At 39.7% G+C, this 23,217-nt stretch overlaps 1 protein-coding gene across 4 annotated transcripts in view; it reads left to right on the top strand.

Moving 5' to 3' along the window:
* LOC144237418 (uncharacterized) overlaps window positions 1–22,769 on the top strand; it is a 69,477-nt gene extending 46,708 nt beyond the window's left edge. For 3 of the 4 annotated variants that reach the window (XM_077771122.1, XM_077771125.1, XM_077771124.1), the window contains 3 exons: window positions 20,037–20,257; window positions 21,809–21,869; window positions 22,491–22,769. In XM_077771122.1, coding sequence (XP_077627248.1) covers window positions 20,037–20,224 — 188 coding nt within the window. In that variant the 3' untranslated portion in view covers window positions 20,225–20,257; window positions 21,809–21,869; window positions 22,491–22,769. The other variant, XM_077771123.1, reaches the window with a different exon arrangement.
* Window positions 22,770–23,217: the final 448 nt, after the last annotated feature.

Here is a 23,217-nt window from a genome sequence, read left to right as displayed (position 1 = left end):
GATTACCTTAAATTTGAGCAATGAGGGGCACCTAGGTGTCTCAGTTGGTTAAGTGTTTGACTTCGGCTCAGGTCAAACTCAGGTTTGTGAGTTGACCCCCACATCAGGCTCTGTGCTGACAGCTTAGAGCCTGGAACCTGCTTCAAATTCTGTGTCTCCCTCTCTCTCTGCCCCTCCCCTGCTCACAACACTGTCTCTGTCTCTCTCAAAAATAAATAAACATTAAAAATTTTTAATTAAAAAAAGAAGAAATCTACTTAAAAAAAGAGCAATGATTCAAACCCCAAATACTGGGATCTATGAATTACTACCTGCCATCTACAGTGGACAATTAAAATGCTGTCATCTCAGTGTCCCAGACAACTAGGTTGTACATAAGAATACCGAGTCAGGCTGCTGCCGCCGCCGCCACAGGCTTTAGGCACTTGGAAGTCAAGAGCACTTTCCTGTAACCAGATCGGGTCAACATAGTTCTATTAAATTGTTCTTTTTAATCCAATTGTTTTGGCTCATCTACATAGGAAAGTATTCTGATAAAAATTAGAATTTCCAATATCCTACAAATGGTGCAGGTAGAATTTTCAGTTCTTTCTCTTTTCAGGCAAGTGGAATACAAGAGCAAGTTAGGAAGAGAATTTGACAAAAATTTCACATGTAGGAAAGATGCTGTTATGCATGACATCTGATTTCACCAGGAACATTTTTCTTTTTTTTTCTTTTTTTTAATAGTTTATTGTCAATTTGGTTTCCATATAACACCTAGTAGTCATCCCCACAAGTGCCTTCGCCTATGCCTATCACGCCCCTTTCCCACTCCCCCCCGCCACCAGTCCTCAGANCCTCGTCAAGATAAAAAGCTTCTGCATGGCAAAGGAAACAATCAATAAAACTAATAGACAACCGACAGAATGGGAACAGATAGTCGCAAATGACATATCAGATAAAGGGGTAGTATCCACAGTCTATAAGGAACTCACCAAACTCCACACCTGAAAAACAAATAATCCAGTGAAGAAATGGGCAGAAGACATGAATAGACACTTCTCCAAAGAGGACATCCAGATGGCCAACAGACACATGAAACGATGCTCAGCATCCCTCATCATCAGGGAAGTACAAACCAGGAACATTTTTCAAGCTCCCTTCTGGTTTTCTCTTTGATATATGACCTTGCAACCAACACTACTTCTCTTTTAACAAAATTTATATTTTTATCTTTTTGGATATATGGAAAGAAATTGTTTTTACAACACGAACCACATTTTCAACTTCACTGATATGTTACATTTGAGCATCCGTGAAAATTTTAAGCCAGGGATGCTGAATGACAACACACAACTCATATTTTGCATGTGTGAAAAATTTTTAATTCTCTAAGAAATGCTATTTTTCTCTAAGACAATTTACTGAGAATAGAAGTTCAGTAATTCTCTTTGATAATGATATTATTGTGTTATTGATGATTTTATGAATTATTAATATACAGTTTGGCTGTCAAAAATGCAAACAAAAATGTGTCTTGGTTTGTCTATTTGAGTTAGGGTGTGTGTGTGTGCGTGCGTGTGTGTGTGTGTGTGTGTGTTTGCAGTCATTAAAATTTGTAACTGACATAGATAGCAAGGATGATCCTCTTACCCTCACCATTTTGGGTTTTTCTCAAGCTGGTCTTGGTAAGACCAGCATTAGAGCCAAGAAGGCAAGAATTTATCTGAGGGTATAGAACTCAGAAAGTTATGGGCCTTGTCAAATTAGTCTCTTTGGAGTTCAATCATTTATTCAACAATTTATTAAGAACCTGATATGTGTCAGGCAGAACTAGGCACTGGGGATACAGCTGAGAACAAAATTAAGATTTCAGTGTTTTAGGTAATGTTTGCTCCACAGGGAGCAGACTCTGAGCTAGAGATTTATTAGGTTGTGTTCTTGGCTTCAACATGTTGGAGAAGGAGGCCAGGAAGAAGGATTGGACAGATGGAGAGTGAGCTACACTATAATCTCGGTAGATTATAATCATTTTGTGCTTTCTAGAGAAGAGTAATCCTTCTTCTCTAAAACTCCTTGTTTCTGAGATCCCTATCTTTTTTCTTTTAAACCTTTGCCAAACCATCCAAGTTCTTACCAGCGTCCATGTGTCCATTGACACTCTTACCTTGGGTCACTTTGCTTGTGACACAAACTGGATGACCCTGTAAACTGCCCAAAGCTCTGCTCATTGGGAGGATTTCCAGTCATTACTGTCTATCAAGGACACCTCTAAATGAGGTGGTATTGCTGTTACCATTGCTTTTCAACTTTCATTCCCATAGTAGGCTAACCTGTGAACCAAGCTTCAGTGGGTCATGAGGAATCTCCCAGGCAGCCTTACATATTGCAGTGCAGGTGAGGGAGAAGTCCTGGTGCACAAACAGTAGTGGATGACATGTGTCTTACCTCCTCTGATAGATGGTTTGTACACTCCACAATTACTTGTGCTCAATCCTGGCTGTACCACTTCCAATTTAAAATAATCTTCTCCTGGGCCCATCCAATTTTATGACTTGGTGAATCTGACAGAAGGGTCATGATGGACAGTTCTGTCCACAGAGTCATTTGATACCCTGTGGTCTGTCTTTTCCCCAAAGCCCAAGGACAAGAGTACAAATATGTATTGCTGTCTGTTCAAGAGAGTGCAACTATTTCTGATCCTTTTTTCTGATAGGGATGGAAAAGAATTCATTTGCCAGATCAATAGCTGCCTAGCATGTATCTGAGGTTGTGTTAATCTGCTCTAGCATAGATGACACATCTAACATAGCACTGCAATCAGGGCTCCAACTTTCTGAGTTTTTAGTAGCATACTGTCATCCTCGAGGATCCATCTGTTTCTTTATAGGGGCCAGATTTCTGAATTAAATGCTGTTCTGATGAGAATCACCATCCCTACATCCTCTAGGTATAACAGTGGCACTAGTTTCTGCCATCCTTTTGAAATGTAACATTATTTTTCATTTCTTTTCTTAGCTTAGAATGTGGAGCAATTCCAGAGCCTTCCACTTGGCCTTCCCCACTATGATAGCTCTTGCTTCACAGGCCAAGCATTCTCTGTGTTAGTTGTGCCTACTACTAGTTCAAGGCTATGATTTTGTCTGGCCCTTCTATATCCTCATACTAATGGGGGACCATGATGCCACCTTTAGACGTCAAAGTCAAGTCATACTCTGTGTCCAAGAGTCCTTTCAATGTTTGGGTAGTCTCCTTTCTTTAGTATACAGCTACTCTGGTAAATGGTAATAGTTCACTTTGGGGAGAATAATTAGTGTGTACCCTTGGGTGGTATTAGAAAGCCCTTATTCTTGGGGCCCACCCTCTTTTTCACCCTGTGAATTCTGGGTGTAACACCTGGCTCAGGCCTGGAAACTGGGCAAGGAATTGTGACCTTATATCAGGGTGACTGACTTCCTCCTTGGTTCTCATCTTTGCAAGATATTACTTCATCTATCCTTCCTTGATACTTTTGATTACGTATATTGACAAGTATCCTTGTTGGCTGCTCATTTATTGTCCACACCCCCACCCAGGGATGGTATATATTATTAACCATCTCCATAATCCTCTGTAGGTCCGGCCCTCCTGTCTGCACTTCTGACTCTGTCAATCACCAGAATCACATCCATTAGTTTTCTGGCATCTGGACTTTAATGTTTCAGTATCTTATCATCCATCTGCTATTGATGACTCGCATACTATAATGGAATCTCCAATTTCAGCTCTGGCCTGCAGAGAAGAACCACTATTGAACGTCTTACTGATACAGGAACCCATCTCACCAGTGAATTCTTTATTACTCTGGTAATTGGTGCATCATTTGGGTTCTTTCATGGAATATAGTCTTCTAGTTGGTTTTTCAGCCTTGCAAAGTGTATCCACTTTATTATGATTCCCTTCTCTGAGTCTTTTCCTCTCCACCTTTTTAAACCTTATGCCATAGTTATTCTAGCTCATTTTTGTGGGGATCGTCATTTTTACCATGCTCTAGGTGTTACCCTAGTAACATATTCATATAATTTTCCAAAGTCCTTTCCCAGGTGTTAAATCTTGTATCCTGGAAGAGTGCTCCCAAATTGATAAGCTTTTCCTTTTCTTTAAACAAGTATTTTATTTAAATCCTAGTTAGTTAACATATATGGTAAAATTGGTTTCAGGTATAGATTTAGTGATTCATCACTTACGTATAATACCCAGTGCTCATCACAGATAAGCTTGAGATGGTGATTAATGTATCAGTGTTCTGGGGGGAGTACTTTTTTTTTTTTTTTTTACAAATAGTTTATTGTCAAGTTGGTTTCCGTATAACACCCAGTGCTCATCCCCACAAGTGCCCCTCTCCGTGCCCATCCCCCCCTGCCCCCCCACATCTATCAGTCCTCAGTTTTTGTCAGCATTCAAGAGTCTCTCATGGTTTGCCTCTCCCCCTTTCCCCCACTATTTCCCCCCTTCTTCTCTGGGGGGAGTACTTTTAACTGTAGAAAGATGCGGAGAAAAAACTTTCTCTGCAGAAAGTTGAGCAGAGAAGCAGTTGAACTGGGATACTGTCCTAGTGGAGGCTGAGCTGATCCTAAGGCGAGTTCCAAAGCCGGAATAAGCCTTCAGAGTTGTCCTGACTTGGAGTGAGGGAGATGGTGCTTTGTGTCCCCTGTGGATCAGTCATCGGATGCTTAATGATCCAGGAAGGGTTTGTGACCTAGAGCAAGGTAGGTCTCTGCAATCAAGGCTATTCCTGTTGACATTTGACATTGACCTCTAAGAGCTTTCTGTTGGAAGCACTCTCTACTCGGGAGAAGTTCCAATCTTCCTGAAGAGGAATCTGGATGGTGGCATATCAGCATCCAAGTACAGTCATAATAAATGACAATCAGCATTCCTTGGGCCTTGGTCTGTCCAAGCACAGTGCTATATACACTATTAACATTATTTCATCTAATCTTCTCAAGAATCCTATAGGATAAGTACCATTATTTCCCCCATTTTAAAAATGAGAACACCCAGGCCTGTAGAGGTTAAGTGGCTTTTCTGAGGTGATCACTAGTCAGCAAAGGAGCTGCAATTTGAACGTAATCACTCACACCAGGAGTCCCACACCCAGCCTCCCTCATGTTCTGAGGTAAAGACACGCATGCATCAGAATGTAGACCAGCTGAATGAAAATGGTGGTAGGTCCTTTGCTGCCCTCTGCCCTGTTTTCTGGGTATTCTTCATTCATACTCAGGAATGCTATTTGTCTATACTATGCTTTTGTGCAAATTAGAAAAAGTACTCCCTGTAACTGGTGGGTTCACATTTCTTTCGGCACATGGATTGCCCAGCAAATAGCACCTTTTAGTGAGGAATAAAACATCTTTTTCTCCAGGAACCTCAGACCTGCTCCAGGATACAAAGCTTGGCAAACCAAACTCAGACTTCAGCCCGTACTTGCCCCCTTGGATCAGTACCAGTGTGTAAAGCACTTTGTCATATAAATGGCTTCTAGGGCTGCTGTCAAATACAGGTGGCAATCCCCATCTCCAGCCCATAGCAGTCTCCTGAGCTTCATATGTGTTTAGTCAATGGGCCACTAGATTCCCCTATTTGCAGTTTCTCCAAAAACTTAAAACTGACCCTTAAAACTTAAAATTTTTCAAAACAAAATTCCTCATCTTTCTCTTCCATCTCCACACAAATCTATTATTTCGTCTGTATTTTCTAATTCTGTTACTGGCCCTACATCTCTTGGTTGCCCAGTTTAGAAACATGAACTCAGTTAACATTTATTATGCACCTAATACGTGTCTGGTCCTGCACTGATGAACAAGACAAACAAGGTCTTTCTCCTGTTGGAGTTTACAACCTAGTGAGAGAGACAGACAAAGGCTAGTAAACAAATAGGCAAAATAATTCCCAATTAAGATTGCTATTATGAAAAACATTAGCAGGGTGATGGTGATAGACAGAAAGTGAGGAAAAGCTTTATTTTTAATACAGTATTCAGGAACTACTTTTTTGACGAAATGACATTTTAACTGGAACATGGAGAGAGAAAAGAAGCAAGGGCAGATGTTTCAAGTTTGATGAGTCATTTGCAATGCTTCACTATGTTGCATCTCACGCAAACCTGGTCTAGTACTTTTATTTCCTAAACAGTTCATAAACCAACATCCTTCTTTCCAGTTTCCTGGCATGCTCTTGCATTTAGGACATCATGTTTTCTCTCCCTGATTCCTTCATATGCATTCAAGTCACTGCCATGCCATTGTCATGGTCTCTCTCCATTCCAGGCTCCATAAAAAGACACAAATTTGATCATATCATTGCCTTCCTTAAAATCTGACTATGGCTCCTATTCTCCTTCAGTATAAAACTTTAGTTCCCTGGCACAGAATACTAGATATTCCTACCTTGGATCTTGCCAGGCTTCTGGACTCCCTCCCGTAGTTCTCTGTGTACATTCTCCTTTTCAGCCATATTGAATTGCTTACTGTTCACCAGGCGCTCACCTACTTCCATTCCATGTATAGTTGTTTTCCTGGAACATCTCACCACCTCCCCTGAAGCATATCAACACACCTGGTGTTGTGCAGATTGTGATCGATTCACTTCCTCACAGCCGTTCCTTGAGAATTGTCAGCTGTACCCTCATGATAGCATCTTTCTTTGTCACACTGTCCTCTATAAAATGTGGCTTGGTGGTTTTATTTACTTTTCTTTTGCCCATATCTCAGTTAAAAACACTCTTGTTCAGGTTACTGAGTCTTATTCCAAACATATTCTTCCCAGTTTTTGTGATATGTATTTCATCTCTTGCCAGAAATTGCATCCAACAGCTAAATCTTCTTCATCTAACACCCTGTGTAGAGCTATGTGACTTGATGTGATCCTCTCTCTCAGAGTCAGAAATTTTGACTGGAAAAAAGGATTAAAGTGCCATGAGACCCCCCCAGTTCTCCTATTTCCTAGCTAGAACTTTAAACTCTCCAGGGATAAATTCCAAGTTTCTTTTGATTGCATCATTGGCTTTCTACATCATGTTACATTCAGTATCTATTCATGTATTCAAATATTATACATTGAACATCTTAGTGGTTCTGAGTGCAGCTATGAAGCCAAACATAGATCCAAATTGGTCCAATTCCACTCCACCACTTACCCATGCTTGGGCAAGTCCTATAAACTCTGTGTCTTTATCTATAAAGCGGAAATGAATAAAATAAATATCCTTTATGTTACAAGGATAAGAGTAAAAATATGATTTATTCGTTTACTGCGTACCTACTTCGTGCCAACCTCTACTACGTGTGTTGCATATCTTGTCATTAATTTTCAGTTATCCTACAAAGGGGTATTCTTAGGCCCTATTTTATAGACGAGGAGGCAGAGGATCAGAGATTGAGACTTTTCTATGATCACACAGCTGAAAAGTGGTGGTAGTCTCGGTCTCTGTTCCTCCAAATCACAAACTTTCAGCTGGTTCGCTGGCAACTGCAAGAGAATTTATCTTATCACTGACTACATGCCTCCTTCTTTGATCTTAATAGGGATGCTGATTCCAAAATTGTGAAATTTTGGAATTCCATAAACAGTATCATATACTTATTACATCTCTAGTGATATTATTTTCCTTTTATTTTAGTTTTGTTAAATTTGTTAAACTAGCCAATAGCCCAGGCCACTTTTTGGATAACTTTATTGTTTTATCTGGCCACAAGTTGTACATACTTAATGAAAAAAAAAAAAAAAAGATAGGGATAGAAATGAGAAACACTTCAATTCTTACCTTCAGGTCATTATTAATGTGGAATTTTTATTTCTTTAACCACATTTGTAATATTTTTCAAAAATTAAAATGTCTTTTTAAAGTTTATTTATTTATTTTGAGAGAAGGAGTGAGAGAGAGAGTGAGGGAGGGGCAGAGAGAGAGGGAAAGAGAGAGAATCCCAAGCAGGTTCTGTGCTGTTAGCAGGGAACCTGACACAGGGCTTGATCTCACGAATTGTGAGATCATGACCTAAGTTGAAACCAAGAAACCAAAATTCTTAATTGACTGAGCCACCAGGTCTCCCAAAATATTTTTTAAGTAATATTTTTTATTGCTCAACTCCTGGGTTATTTGTTTTATCTTGCCCAGGAACCCATCATTCCAGCAGTATAAAGCAAAATAGAAGGGATTCTGTTAAGTCTTTTTATCATTTTCTTCAGTCTTTTCATCTTAATTTGAAGATCTGCCTAATTTGATTTGAATGCATTTGTAACATCTGTAATTGGTCACCACCTAGAAAGGAAGTCAAGTGGAATTCTTACCTTGAAGACAAAAATTGTCGTTTCCTTGAAAACACTGGAGACTTCGGAGTTATCCTCTCCTAAAAATACCTGCTTTATTGATGGTGTGATTATATAAAGATCACTAGCTGTAGAAAAAAAATTTAAGCTTGCTTGTTAGTCTTCTCAATCTTCATGATCTCTTTGACCATCTTCTGAAAAATTTGTAATAACTTAGGGATGCTTGGGTGGCTCAGTCGGTTTAGTGTCCAACTTTGGCTCAGGTCATGATCTCACATTTGTGAGTTTGAGCCCCGCATTGGGCTCTGTGCTGACAGCCCGGAGCCTGAAACCTGCTTCAGATTCTGTGTCTCCCTCTCTCTCTCATCCTCCCCTCCTCACGCTGCCTCTCTCTCTCAGAAATAAATAAAACATTAAACATTTTTAAAATTTGTCCTCCAAAATATAGCTCAAGGAAATAATGATGTATACAGACAAAAATTTAACAGCAAATGTTTACCATGGTGTTACATAATATAAGGGAAAAAAGGGACATACCTTCAATTAGGACTAGTATTAAGTAAATATATATATATATTTATAATTAAATACTATATTATCTATAAAAAATTTTAATGACANTATAGTATCTTACAAAAATAATACAAATTGTATATTTAGTTGTTAATACCTGCACAAAAATATTTATATAAAATATTGAACGTAAATATGTCTGATCAAAAATTAAAAGAGGTTATATCTGTGTTGCATGATTTTTTGTTGAGTTTTTTGTTTGTTTTTTTAGAGAGAGTGAGCAGGGAAGAGGTGTCGAGGAAGAGAGAGAAAGTGAGAGAGAACATTTTAAGCAGGCTACCATGACTCTGGGATAACTACCTGAGCCAAAATCAAGAGTCAGATCCTCAACCTACTGGGTCCTCCAGGCACCCCTATTTGCTGATTTTTAATTGATGTCTTTATACATCTTATATTATCCTTTCTTTCAAATCCTCAGTGGCAAAACAATAAATGTTGTTTTTTTATAAAGCAGTACACCAGAGCATTGTCCATACTGTTGATCACCACTTATAAGTTATTTTGGTCATGTTGAATATCTTGGAAACTGTCCTGATTTCATTTCCTCCTGTCCTTATTTGAGATGAGGCACCTGAGTAGCTGGTCACCAGTAAGGCATGACATTTATCGTCCTCAGAGTTCCTGCTCCTCCTGCTCTTGAATGGTCCCCAAATCGCAGGCTGCCTTTGTTATTGCCCTCAGGACTAGGGTCCNAAAGTCGGACGCTCAACCGACCAAGCCACCCAGGCGCCCCAGGACTAGGGTCCTCTTGAGACCCTAAGGAAGGATGCACATCTTCCCTCTGCTAAATAGAGGAAAAGACCATGTTTTTACCTAGAGGCTCCCAGCTCCCAGCTACAAATCAAAGTAATTGTCTAGAGTTGGTCAGAAATAGTGGAGGGCACATTTCCCAGAGATAAGAAAATGATGAGTTGGTTCTGTCTGTGCTCATCTTCCTATGCCTTAGTTCTGTCTCCGCCATTACGTCCTTGATGAGTTATGGGTTCCTGAGATGGGGAGAGTTGAATAAAGTCTCTGTTTTATCTGGTTCAGATCAGAACACTATATTTATTATAGAAATACTTAAGAGACATTAATAATCAAGATGAATTGTGTTTTTGAGTGGTTGCTATCACAAGACACCTAACAAAATACTAAATTCCTGAGACTGCCAACCAAACCCAAATACAAGCATGCTAACAGCACGGTGCTGAGTGGACAGGGTGTGTAGTTACTTCCCTTCATCATTTCATACTTTATATTGATGGTGGGCAGCAAACTGCCCTTTGTTCTAACAACCTAGATGATAATGATTAAAAAAAAAACCAACCCAACACACAGTAACATTTTTTACAAAGTGCTCTCACATACACTGTCTCATTGAAGAGAAGTCAGCACTGTGAGATGGAAAGAATTCAAGCTTTGGATTCAGACAGAACTGGAGTTAAATCCCACCTTGCCACTTACTGCTTATGAAACCTATCAGCAAATTTGGATATACTGCCTACTTTGCAGTTTTGATATGAAAATTATCAAGGACAAGGGCGCCTGGGTGACTCAGTCGGTTAAGGGTCCAACTTCGGCTCAGGTCATGATCTCACAGTTCGTGGGTTTGAGCCTCATGTTGGGCTCTGTGCTGACAACTCAGAGCCTGGAACTTGCTTCAGATTTTGTGTCTCCCTCTCTCTCTGAGTCTCCCCTGCTCACATTCCCTCTCTCTCTTTCTCAGAAATAAATAAAATATTAAAAACATTTTTTAAAGAAAATTATCAAGGACATATGCGGCTACCTGGTTTGTTCCTTCTTTTATTTACTATTCAAAAGGCACTATGCTTGTTCAGTTTCAGTAACCAGAGAAATAGAAATTAAAACAACACAGTACATAGGGAACAAAATCAGGCATTGTTCCTCTTTACATAGAATTTATAGTCCAGTGGGTTTAGATATGCATTAATCAAATGCTAACAAATAAATTAAAAGTTGCCACTATGACAAATGCTATAAGGGATAGTTTCATGATCCTAGTCAAGTAGAAAGTTGTGCTTAAGCTGAGATGTGAAGAACGTGTAAGAGTTCCCTAGGGAAAGAGGAGAAACACAAGCATTCTAGAGGAGAAATTGGCAAGTGCAGTGGCTGGGGAATGTGGCAAGTGAGAAGGACAGAGAACAAAGGACAGGGTGACAAGTGTGCCTGGAAAGATGGGCAAGCGCCAGACTGGGCAGGAACATTTGGACGAGTTAAGGAGTTTGTCTTAATCTACAATAGTTCATGTTGAAAACTATGACAAAACTGTAAAAACCAGATTAGAAAGGACCCAGAGAATATGCAGTTATAGTAATCAAAAGACTAATTTAGTAGCTCAGGAGAGAGATCATATAGCTTTGATCAGGATGCTGATGGTGGAAATATAGAAACATGGATAAAATCCAGAGACTTTTAGGAGGCAGAATAGAACTTGGTTATGGAATGAGTGCGCCTATTAAGGGGAGTATCTACGAAGCCTACTAAATTTCTGGATTGCATAGCCTAAAGCCATAAAAGAAAGTTGAAAGACAAATATTAGGAGTTTCCTATTTGGACATGTTGAGTCTGAGGTACCTTCTGATATTCAAAAGAGGAGTTAAGTAAAAAGTTGGCACACAGTCAACTTTTTAAAAAATGGCATATATTATTCATCATATTAGATAAACATTTTATATGCGCAACAATACAAGAAACTGCCTATAACCTGTCCCATGGGTCAGTATGTCCTATACTGAATCCACCCTAGCTACTTGTAGCATGGCAGTATTCATTAGAGAAAACCGGTTAACTAAGAAAATAACTGTAAGAGAACCATAGCCGTGAACAACACAGCCTGGGGCAACATGCTCAGGACAAATACTCAAACCCACCCCTGGACTATTCAGCACCTATACAGAATGGGACTGCAAAACCCAGGCAGCACCAGGAGAACAGTTATTTCCATCAACTGTTTGTTAGAAAAACTGAAATCCTGATGCGTCTCAGTATCGCTCACTTCTGCATCCCAAATTCGGAAGACTTAGTATGATGGGCGTAAACTAGATAATATGGCAGCATCCTTGCTACAAATGAATCCAGGACTTCAGTTCGTGAAAGCAAGTTAGGAGAGGGTGCGATGGGTTTTGAGAGACCCAATCTACAGTTTCTTTCAGGCCACCTTTTGAGCCCTTTTAAATTCAAATACATTTCACTTTCTATCATTCAACTTACAAACAACAGCATGCTTCTGCCTAACATAGCACAGCCAGCCCTCACACAAGCAAACCATGCTCACCATCCCTTCTACAGATGGAAAGGAATGAGCAGGGTCAGAGGCAGCTTTCAGCCTGTGAAATATTCATTTTTCTCTTTTCCTTTCAAAGGCTGAATTAGTCTGGGATAGCAACAGACCCCATTAAAAAGAAAAAAAAAAGAAAAGAAGATCAACGTTTCACAGGCTCTCTTGCACATAGGGTTGGGTGTGGTGTTACAGTTCTGAATAGTTGAATGTAGATGGAAGTTACTGTGTAGAATTCTGGGAAATACTTTTTATAGGGAGTGCGGACCAATGCTGACATGTTCCATTTTTGTCTTAATGTTTCTTTTTCTTCCTGCCTGAAGTCTGGATGTGCTAGTAGACGCTTTAGTGGCCATCTTGTGACCACCCCATGAGAGAGAAGCCCACGTAATCATAGAAGCCTCAGCCCTGACATACAAAATCCTCAGCCCTGACATACAAAACCCTCCGCCTAGCTCTGGGTTACTCTTTCAGGCTTACTCTTACACAAGAGGAGAGTCAGCTTCCAGCTTTCTGTAAGCCGTCATTTCTAGGCTATTCTATTACAAGCAACCAAACCCATATGTCCAATCAAAGTGTCTTCTCACAGGTCTCTCATATTCCCTTAAAATCTATTTTCTACACCACAGACAAGGGATCTTTTAAATGAAAATGATTATATAATTTTACCACTCAACCCTCTTCAATGATTTCTTGTTACTTGTAGAAATAAGTCTACAATCTTTAGCATGACCTGATCTCTGCCTACCTCTCCAACTGCATCTTCAGGAATTTCCCCCTTTTCACCAGGCTTTGGACTCAACTGTGTTCTTCTCAGAGGTCATTCCTGAATGCCTTCCCTTAGCAGGAAATGGCTTTCTTGTCTTTACCTCCTATATGCTCATTAGATTGTAGCTTTAAATATCCCTTCATGATATAGGTTTATTCTGACCCCATAATGTAAAAGAAGTCTCCCCCGTTAATCTCTCTCGCTGTGCCATGTTATTTTTTCTTCCATGGCTCTTATCTCAAGTTGTATCTACATTCAAGCTTATTTCTGTATGTCCTTCATTTGATCGTAACTCCTTGAGGGCAAGGCCTTTATCTATATGGTTGATACTTAACACTGAGTACAGATCCCTATACACAGTAAATGTTTAGTAAATATTGGTTGAATGTTAAATGAATTAATCTACCAGACTCTGCCATCAGCAGACATGTTTGAGCAGTTTGATCTTATGCATGTTCATAGACACAGAGCATCAAAAAAAGTTATGAGATTTTATTGTGATAAAGGACCTTAGTTATCAATAGCCAAACACAAAGCTGGAAAAGATCAGAAAAATTAAATGAATTTTCCAAGGGTCATGGCATCCCTTTCCTCAAATTCTAAGATAATTAAATAACTAATTTGTTAAGCAAGTTTTATTCATTTAGTCATTTGACTAACATTTATTGAGCATTTCCTATGTGTCAGGCAGTACACTTGAGAGAGGTATTAGAGATGAAAGACATATGTTGCCCCAGAAGAGTACACACACAGACAGATATGGAGACAAATGTTTCTGCAGAAGTAGGTGTAATATCCTCTGGGACCACAAAATGAGGGCATCTAACCCAGCTGAGGAGTGTAAGAGAAGTCTTCAAAAAGATGACATGTGTGTGAAGTCTTGAAGATAAATAGGCATTCCACAGGCCAATCGACGTGGATATGGGCACTTTGACTGGAAGGAACAGCATATACAAAGACATGGAAATTGAAAAGAAGGCCAGAGCAAAGTTGGGGCATTTATGGGAGATGCAGTGAACTCCTGGCATTTCCTTAGGACTCAGTTCAATTGTCACGACACTGGGGAGTTCTCTTGATTTGGTTTGCCGGGACTTCCCTATTGTAAAAGGTACCACGCTGTATTATGACTCCTCATTTGCTTCTCTGTTTCCCCCATATGAACTCACCTAAAAGTCTGAAATGAATATGTATTAAATGGATATTGGAGTTTGGGCAAGGACCCGCTCATGAAAAGCTTGAACAGGTGAGTTGTGTGGCTGGAATTTTATTTTCATTTACTTATTTAGCATAAAAATTAATGTTTATTTATTTTTGAGAAAGAGAGAGAGGGAGAGAGTGAGTGGGGGAGGCAGAAAAAGAGAGGGAGACACAGAATCTGAAGCAGGCTCCAGACTCTGAGCTGTCAGCACGGAGCCCGACATGGGGCTCAAACCGACAAACTGTGAGATCATGACCTGAGCCGAAGTTGGACGCTTAACCAACTGAGCCACCCAGGCGCCCCCCTGGAATTTTATTTTATTATTTTTTAAAAAAAATTTAATGTTTTTATTTATTTCTGAGAGAGACACACACACAGTGTGAGCAGGGGAGGGTCAGAGAGAGAGGGAGACACAGAATCTGAAGCAGGCTCCAGGCTCTGAGCTGTCAGCACAGAGCCTGATGCAGGACTTGAACCCATGAACCATGAGATCATGACCTGAATCGAAGTCGGATGCTTAACCGACTGAGCCACCCAGGGGCCCCTGGAAATTTATTTTTAATAGATTATGATGGTCATGGGAATTGAGGGCATGTCTGATTCAGAGGGGCTGAAAGTGGAGGCAGGGTGAGAGACAAAGGTACTGAGATGAGAAACCATTTTTCAGATCTACTTTATGCTTAAGATAAAATCTCTTCTTGTTACTACCTTAAAAACAATTTTCATTAAAGAAAAACTTGGGGTCAGTAAACATAACCCAGATTGTCTCCTACATCTTATATAATGTCAAAACGCAATGCCTCTTAAGTAGTTCCTTACCGCAATTTTATAGTGAAATTCTGTAGTACTGCCTCTCCTGTGGTTCCCCTCGAATGCCCTGTGCCTCCATCCACACCCTCTTCCTTTCCTCTTCACCAGCAAACTTCCTGGAAAAATTCTTCCATTTTCTAAACTCAGCCACTTCTCAAAGATGGCAAAATGTGCTTTTAGTGCTTGCCTAGAAGTTCTCACATTGTCTGAATTGTTCATTCTGTTGACAGCTTTTGGGCTTCAAAAATATGTTTTCCCTCTTTCTGCCCCCAGCCTCATCCCCACTCAACAAATGATGTGCTGCACTTGAATTGTTCTTATTTAACATTTAGTTAAAATTGCCTTCCCTTCTCTCCTCAGTCTACACAGAACAATGTCATTGTCATCCATCCCCCATGCTTCCAGGATAACCAGCACATCTAACTTTTAAATCAATATTCCCTACTCTCTGTTTCTTACAAATGAATGCATTATAGATATCTCAAACTCAGTAGACCCTACCACGATTGCATCATCTCCCTCCTCCCCATAAAGTCTTCTCTTCTCCTGTGTCCTTTAGCTCAGGTAATGAAATCACCATTTACTCAATATGTAAATAAGCCTCAAGAGTCAAGGTGTAAACCAAGCCGCGGTGTAAACCTCAGAGTCATTCTTGGATCTTCTTTCCATGTTTCAGACACTCCCACCCCCAAATCCAGTTATCACCAAGTCTGAGTGTTTCTCTCTATAAAATCATTTTTAGGTTGTGGTTGTAATGATCAGAATTGTCCAAAAATGACACTGGTAGCTCAACGTCCTTGTTTGGACAGTGAGCCATCTGGGACTAGGGGCTCCTTTTCTTTCAGAAGGAGGGTCCACACCCAAGCCCCACTTCCCACAGCCAAGAGGTTTTTTCTTTCTAAGAAGGTCAACTGCATCATTTCATGGGCCCAAGCTTTCTAGATTTTGAAGAACCAGCATTCTTGGTCACTTCCCAAACCGCTGGCACCTCAAATACAGACAGTCTTGTACTGGGCAACCTGCAAAGCAAGACTGTTTCCTCAAGTTTGTCCTATAAAGACAGAGACTCATGGCTGAGTAGGGGGAATCTTTCCACTGGAACATAGACCCACAGTGCGTGTCCTGCATGCCATTCTGTGGAATAGTGTGAAGATTCAGAGACCTTCTCCCTTTCTTGGCTTCTTGATCTAGCTTCTAAGTTATCCTCTTCCCCAGTAAAGGCTGTTCCTCAACCCTGACCATATGCTCTTATAAAATACATCCCAAAACATTGTAAAGAACAGGAAAGAAGCCGCAAGGGACCCAGCTGGCATGTCACAGTTCCTCTCCATCCTAAAGGAGCAGCTTTTGTTAAAATCCTCATTACCTCTCACCTGGAATAGTGCCTGCTAATTCAACTGTCTCAGGTCTTACCCCTTTTTCCTCTAACCTTCACACATTGTCTCAGGGTAAATTTAAAATAAAAACTGAGCACCTATTCCCCCTTTTAAATCCTTTAGTAGCAACATAGGGCCTATAATGGTGTTTTCCTTTCAAAAGAAAAAAAAATTCTTTCAGACTCCTTGTGCTGACTTAAATTATTTATTATATTATTAACAGCACCTATAGATAAATAAGGCTAGGTATAACAACTCCTTTTTCTCATAGATAATACACAAATCTAAATCCAAAAACAAATACAAATATGCAATTAAATATCAACAAAACTATAAAGCCAATACAATTCTAATTAACAACATTAATTTAATATGGAAGGTTAATAGTAGAAATAGAAAGCTAAATCTTTCTATGTTATATCTTTAATCTGTTTCTGTATCTTAAATTTAAAAATACTAAGGAGGATAACGCTGCTTACTCAAGGATGCTGTCCATAATGACATTAAGTGATATCACAGTATTGTTTACCATTTTGGGATATTCAGACCACCTATTTATTCTAATTCTGCCTGTGCAATCATCATCAAATGTCAATTTTAAAATCCCTCTGAGGCTATATTGGCAACTCTAAGATAAGGTGATCATTATGGCAAATTTAAATCTGCATTAAATGATTGCCTAATCCAATTATTTCTGGGTTTGTGAATGGGAAAATAATATTTGAAGTTATTTTTTGTTTCTTATAATTGTTGGAATATATTCATGGCTGCAACCAGATGTCAGTAAATACTGAAAATGACTCAGTCAGACCATTTTGAAGTGACTTGACCATAAGTCAAGGTTTCTATCATTGTTTCCATTTTCTCTTAAATCTAGAAGTCTGTTCAATCTAAACAAAAACATCTTTGTACAGTGCCTCATGATGTTGTATGGCCTTTATTTGCCATAAACAAAACATTTTATTTAAAAAATATGTCTTAGATAATTTGTTATAAACCAGAAACACCAAAGGGCACATCATTCCCCAGTGCAATATTGTTTTCATGATCTCACATCAGAGCCTCAGTTTACCATCCAACATAAACAAAAGTCATGTTCTAGGATGTGTTTTATTTCAATTATCAATGAGAAAGAAAGAGTTTTTAATAATAACTGGTAAAATAATTCAACATAAATACAATAAATTCAATGTAGGACAATTGCCATTCTACCCTTAGGCTGTAAATGTAACCCTATACAGTCACATCAACTTACTAACACATTACAGATTGAAAGCTGTCACTTTAGGTTGGGTTGCAAACTGGTTGTACAGTTTGTTTGGACTACACAGAATTATTCTTTACAATTGCACTTGAGCAGTTTTTTAACTAGGCACATGATCACTAATATATCATGAGTTCTACCACTCTTGACTATTTTATAGCAAATGTGAGCACTTATTTGCAAAATGGAACCTACTGAATATTCAATTCCTGCATTGGATCTAAGGTGACAGCGCAACAACTATGGTGGTAATCAAAATGGTCCAGAATATACCTGTATTCATTTTAGGACTTTTGCTTGTTTGCTTTTGTTTTGTTTGTTTTGATTCTTTTCCAAAAGGGGGGGGGGGGCTTTTCTTGGAGAAATGTTGCATCTCAAGTTTGTGTCTTTACTTCTTCCACCCTAAGAGTATGGACTCCTTTGAAAAACACTGGCCTATAGGATAAAACCCAATTTCTTAATTGAGTGTTTGTTCCATTTTAATGCCGTCTTAATTGTTCGACAGACCTTTCCTTCTCTCCTATCATATACTCTATCTTTCAGCCAGATCAATTGCTTTGTTTACATTTCTGTACTTGATATTGTATTTTCAAAAATTGGAGGCCTACAATAATGATACTTTTCTCCAAAGAGGGTTTGGCCTCTGCCGGGCACTTGAGGCAATACTAATCTCAGACAACATTCATCTGAATTTAAATTTTGAGGTTGCCTGGTGGTGCCTAGGTGGCTCAGTTGATTAAGTATCCGACTTTTGATTTCTGCTCAGGTCATGATCTCACGCTTTGTAAGTTTGAGCCCTACTTCAAGCTCTGTGCTGACAGCATGGAGCCTACTTCAGATTCTCTGTTTCCCTCTTTCTGCCACTCTCCTGTTCATGCTCTCCCTCTCAAAACTAAATAAATATTAAATAAATTTTACACTTTGAGATTCCCTGGACCCCTTAAGTCTCCATGAGTAGGCTGCAAGTCCAGGAAGGTTTGTTTCTCGTTCACTATTGAGATCAGCCCCTTGGGGTCCCACCTTAATGTGGAATGATTGCTGGACTCCCCAGATGGGGCAGGTCCCAAGGTTTTATTTTTTCTTTCTGTTCTTTCAAGGTCACCAGAACCACAAATTGGTTTTATAGCTGTTTATTCCAAATAAGCAAGTGTTCAGGGCAAAAGTAGTTTGTATTCTTCCTTCTATGGGCTTCCTTCTCTAGATCCCGAGCAACTCCTAGACTCTGGCCAAGTTATTCTGGGGTCTTGTTAGTTTTCATGTGCTTTTAAGAAGATGTTTTTTTATATTTTATTCCTCCTTTTTGTTACCTACAGTGAGAGGGTTAATTAAAATCACTTAGATTGCCATCATTAGAAGAAATTTCACTACAGAACTTCTCTGAGCCGTAAGTTTGATCATCTGGTACAGAACAAGGCATACGGTTCAGTAAATGTTTGCTGTTGAAAGAATATGTAGCAACACCAAACCTAAAGAACTATGTTAAGGAAAAAATGAGATAACACATGTAAAAACAGAAATTCAAGGTGCCATTGGATGGGTCTAGCTAGAGAGGTGTAGTGACCTGTCCAAGGTCCCAAAGCCAAGTATGAGGAGAGGCAGAAGTAGAAATCGTAATTCCTGATTCCCTCTCCAGGGCTCTAGGAGAAATGCTGCTCTAATGAATAACTGGGTTATGGTCTTAGAAAGAGAAATCTTCCTGGGAGTGATGGAGCTCATTGCTAATGGACTCCTGTCAGGAAAAAACTGTTTCAGTGCAACATGACTGCTTCCCAGGATCTCTCTGGCTGCACATAAATTGACTGTCTCAACTCAGTCGGGGGATACTGCATGGCATGCACAATCCAGTGAAACAACAAACCAAATAAATGGAACAGGTAGAGCACTGTTTCAAAAGGACAAAAAGGACAAAAAGGACAAAAGCCTCTGGCCACTGTCTCTACCTTTAATCTGTGTTGAGCCTGGATCTGTGTTGAATCTGATCGGGGCTACAAAGCAGAATGTGATAACAGGTTTGTTGTTGTAGCTTGAAACTTTAATGTAGTAATCTTGTGCTTCATTCTTTAAGCTTGGCTGAGCTAACATCCGCTAGTTCTACTTGCCTTACAAAGTCTTTCCTGAGGGCATGCCATGTGCACTGGGCTAGGGGATCAGGGGTTAGGACTATAGGTAAGACACACACAACCTTCCTTTGAAGAGACTGTAGCATGTGTAGACAGGCACAGGAACACAACCATTATATCCCAGAGTTCTTCCATATCAGTGTCCCCAAAGAAGTAATTCTTTGGAGTCAGGGTGTGGGGGCCTTTTCTGAGGATGGGTTTCTCTGACAGTTTTGGTCATAGATTACATGTTAGATCTTCAGTCTGCAGAAACCTAACACCAGAGTGAACACTGATGTCTGTATTAGGCCTAAGCTGAACTCAAATGGTGCTGACTACAGACTCACTTATTTCTAAGAGCGCATGTGTTTCCCTCAGCTGTGTGTCCTTCAGCTGCGAGTCCATTCTATTTCTCTGGACCTGATTTCTTCAACTGCCAGAAGGAAAGAGTGTTCCTAGTTGAAAATTCAGCCCTAAAGAGAAGCTGGAGACTATGCAAATCTTTTGAGAAATCTGTTTCTCACCAAATTATTCATTCACTTCTACAAATTCAAAAGCTGGGATAAGTTTCAAGGAAAAAAAAGAAGAAATCTGATCAGGTAAGCTCCATGCTTTCTAGCTTTTGGGCACTAATTCACTCTGAACTGATCCAGCTCTCACCATCTAATATTTCTAGCCATCTCTAAAGGGGATAAAGAGGAGACAGTTACTTGATTTATTGGTCAGGTAGTGATGGGAAAAGTGTGTGTGTGTGCGCGCCCATGTGCACTTGCACATATGTGTGTGCGTGTGTGTGTGCGTGTGCGTGTGCTGTGAATGCTACGGGAAAGACAGTGGGAATAAAATCTACCTTGAGCAAAAATAATGCATATCTAAAGTGGATCTGGCATTTGACACTGAGCGGGATGAATTTTCTGCACAGTATTTGATATAAATGGGAAAATGGAGGGTTGGAATGGTGCAGTGTCAGCACATGGATTGCAATAAAAACAGTATGTGAAACTAAGCAGGGGAAATGGGAAACAGTTTAAAACACTCTGAGTGGAAAAAGGAAAAGCAGGGAAAGTTGTTTAAGTGGAGAAAAATAAATGGGAATCAGAAAAGGAAGCAAGGGAGGAAGGAATGGAAGGAAGGAGAAGGGGATGGTGGACAGACAGAGACAGAGAGAGCGATTGGGAACAGAGAGAAAGGGAGAAGAGACAGAGAGAAAGAGAGAGAGAAACCCATTTTGAGAGAGAGACAGAGACCCGTTTTGCTGTAGACGCTGTTCAGTACTTACCAAATCTTGGAAACAACTCTGCAAAGTAGAGGCTACCCCTATTTTACAGATGAGGACACTGAGGCTTTGAGAGTATGGTGAACTTGCCCAAAGTTATACAACTAGAAAGTGATGGATTTGGAATATTAAATTAAATCCACCTAACTCCAAGGCTTGTGCCCTTCCACTTTCCTATAAGGCCCCTTGAATCTGTTCCGGGGAGTAATCTTGTGCTCACAGTGGGGCAGGGGATTAGAATTCTGAACAAAGTGCTTTCTAATCATTTTACTGTCAGAGGGCCTCCACTTTACTTAGTACCAAACTCCAATTTTTTCCAGAGTGAAAGGAGGGCTTTGCAAAATAGAAAAAGTGCTTTCATTCCAGAGAGAACCCTAGGAATAAGAAAAAAGGAATCTGTAAAGAAAAGCCATGGGGGAGATCGCTAATACCACTAGTTTCATTCTCATGAGGGAAAAAGAGACATTTTAGAAAAGATCTATTGTGTGAACTTGAAAACAAGAAGTAAGGTCAGAAGTGCTATGGTGGCAGGTCCGTGGAAGAAGTAGCCACTAGAATAATAGCCTTGATTGCAAGCCAGTGTTAATTAGGCTTGTGGGCTCCAAATGAGCAAAGAAGATTGAGCTCTAACCATCAGTTCCCATGTGGACGTTTTTTTTCTTTTTTTGTAGTACAAGAAAATTACTTAATTTTCCTTTCACGTTGTCCTTTTGAATCCCCACATTAATAAAACCATTTCTAGTGGAAATATCAGCAGCAAGAAATATAAAATACCAACAGCAAGCATTTTTTTTAAATGCCCACAAGAAGCAGCTAGGAAATTGACACCTGATTGCCAGACATATTTACAGCTTTGCTCTTTACCATGGATCAGAGATGGAGCATTTGCAAGTTTCCAGATGCATCATGCTGAAGATAGCCGTACTTAGTGCAAGGTGAGTGCCTGCTCCATGCCTGGCTGAATCAATGAGAAGAAACACGAAGGTAAAGGGCCATAGAGGAGGAGGGATAACACATTCAGGAAGAGAAAATGGGAAAGACCATTTCCCCTTGGTTCACTCTCTCTGTAGCTTGCACTTCTAGTTCTTAATATTCATCATCATTCTTTGCTTAATATCTGGCTCCCCAAATAAACGGAAAAGCTTCTTGAGATTGGGGCTATATCAATTCCATGTGAGGCACAGTGTAATGGTTACATTTTTATCTATGGAGCTAGGATTCCTGTGTTCATATCCCAGCCTACTACCTGTTAGCTTGTAACCTTGGGAAAGTTCAGTTTTCCGAGCCACATTACAGGGGTGATGGTGTAGAAAAACGGTGTGATTTAATATTTGTTATAATAGTGGCAGCTACCTTTATAAACTAGATAAACTTTTACGGCTATAATTATTCTTTATAGCTGTATACCCAGTACCTAGCTAGTATAGTGCTTATGTAGAATTGTGGTGTTTTTTTTTTTTTAAGAATGAATGGAAAATAAATGAAACAAAAATTTAATTTCTTTTTCCTTTTATTTTTTTATTTTTTATTTTTTTTTATTTTTTTTTTATTTCTAGGAGACAGAGAGAGAGACAGCGTGAACAGGGGAGGGTCAGAGAGAGAGGGCGTCACAGACTGAAACAGGCTCCAGGCTCTGAGCGGGCAGTCAGCACAGCCCGACGCGGGACTCGAACCCACGCACCGCGAGATCATGACCTAAGCGAAAGTCGGATGCTTAACCGACTAAGCCACCCAGGCGCCCCTCTTTTTCCTTTTAGAAGGAAATGGTTTTCTTCTTAAGTGAAGAGGAAGCCCAGATTACCTTACTTTTGTTCCAAATGCTAAAATAAAGTCAAAATCAGGACAAATGTCCAATGTGGTACACTGATCCATTTTGTTCACATATCCACACTCTAAATAATTCAAATAATATACGTAACCTCTGTTTCATGATTGCTTACAGGGCACTTATGCCTGTGAAAGGCAATTCACAGGCATCCTTGAATATATTCTGGTTCTTAGTGAACATGCTTTAGCTTTACTTCCAAATGGGATCAACATTGTCCCACTGGGAATTCTGTAGAACAAAGAGCTCCCCTGTTTAGAACTACCTTTGAAGCCAATTCATTATTCTTACTGTGAATTTTAATGTCTCTGTCTTTTTTCTCTTTCTCTCTTTTCCTTAAAGTTCTATTCCAAAACATCTATTGTAGAGTGTATATCTGACCAAGGAATGAATAATTCCTCTCTGATGGTAGTAGAGAAGGCTGGTAGAGAAGCACTTCCACTGCTTCCTCATGGAAA

This window comes from Crocuta crocuta, unplaced genomic scaffold, assembly GCF_008692635.1.
Source record: "Crocuta crocuta isolate KB4526 unplaced genomic scaffold, BGI_CrCroc_1.0 scaffold125, whole genome shotgun sequence".
Taxonomy (NCBI): Eukaryota; Metazoa; Chordata; class Mammalia; order Carnivora; family Hyaenidae; genus Crocuta; species Crocuta crocuta.
The sequence above is the reverse complement of the archived record's forward strand: the minus strand, read 5'-3'. Positions and strand labels throughout refer to the sequence as shown.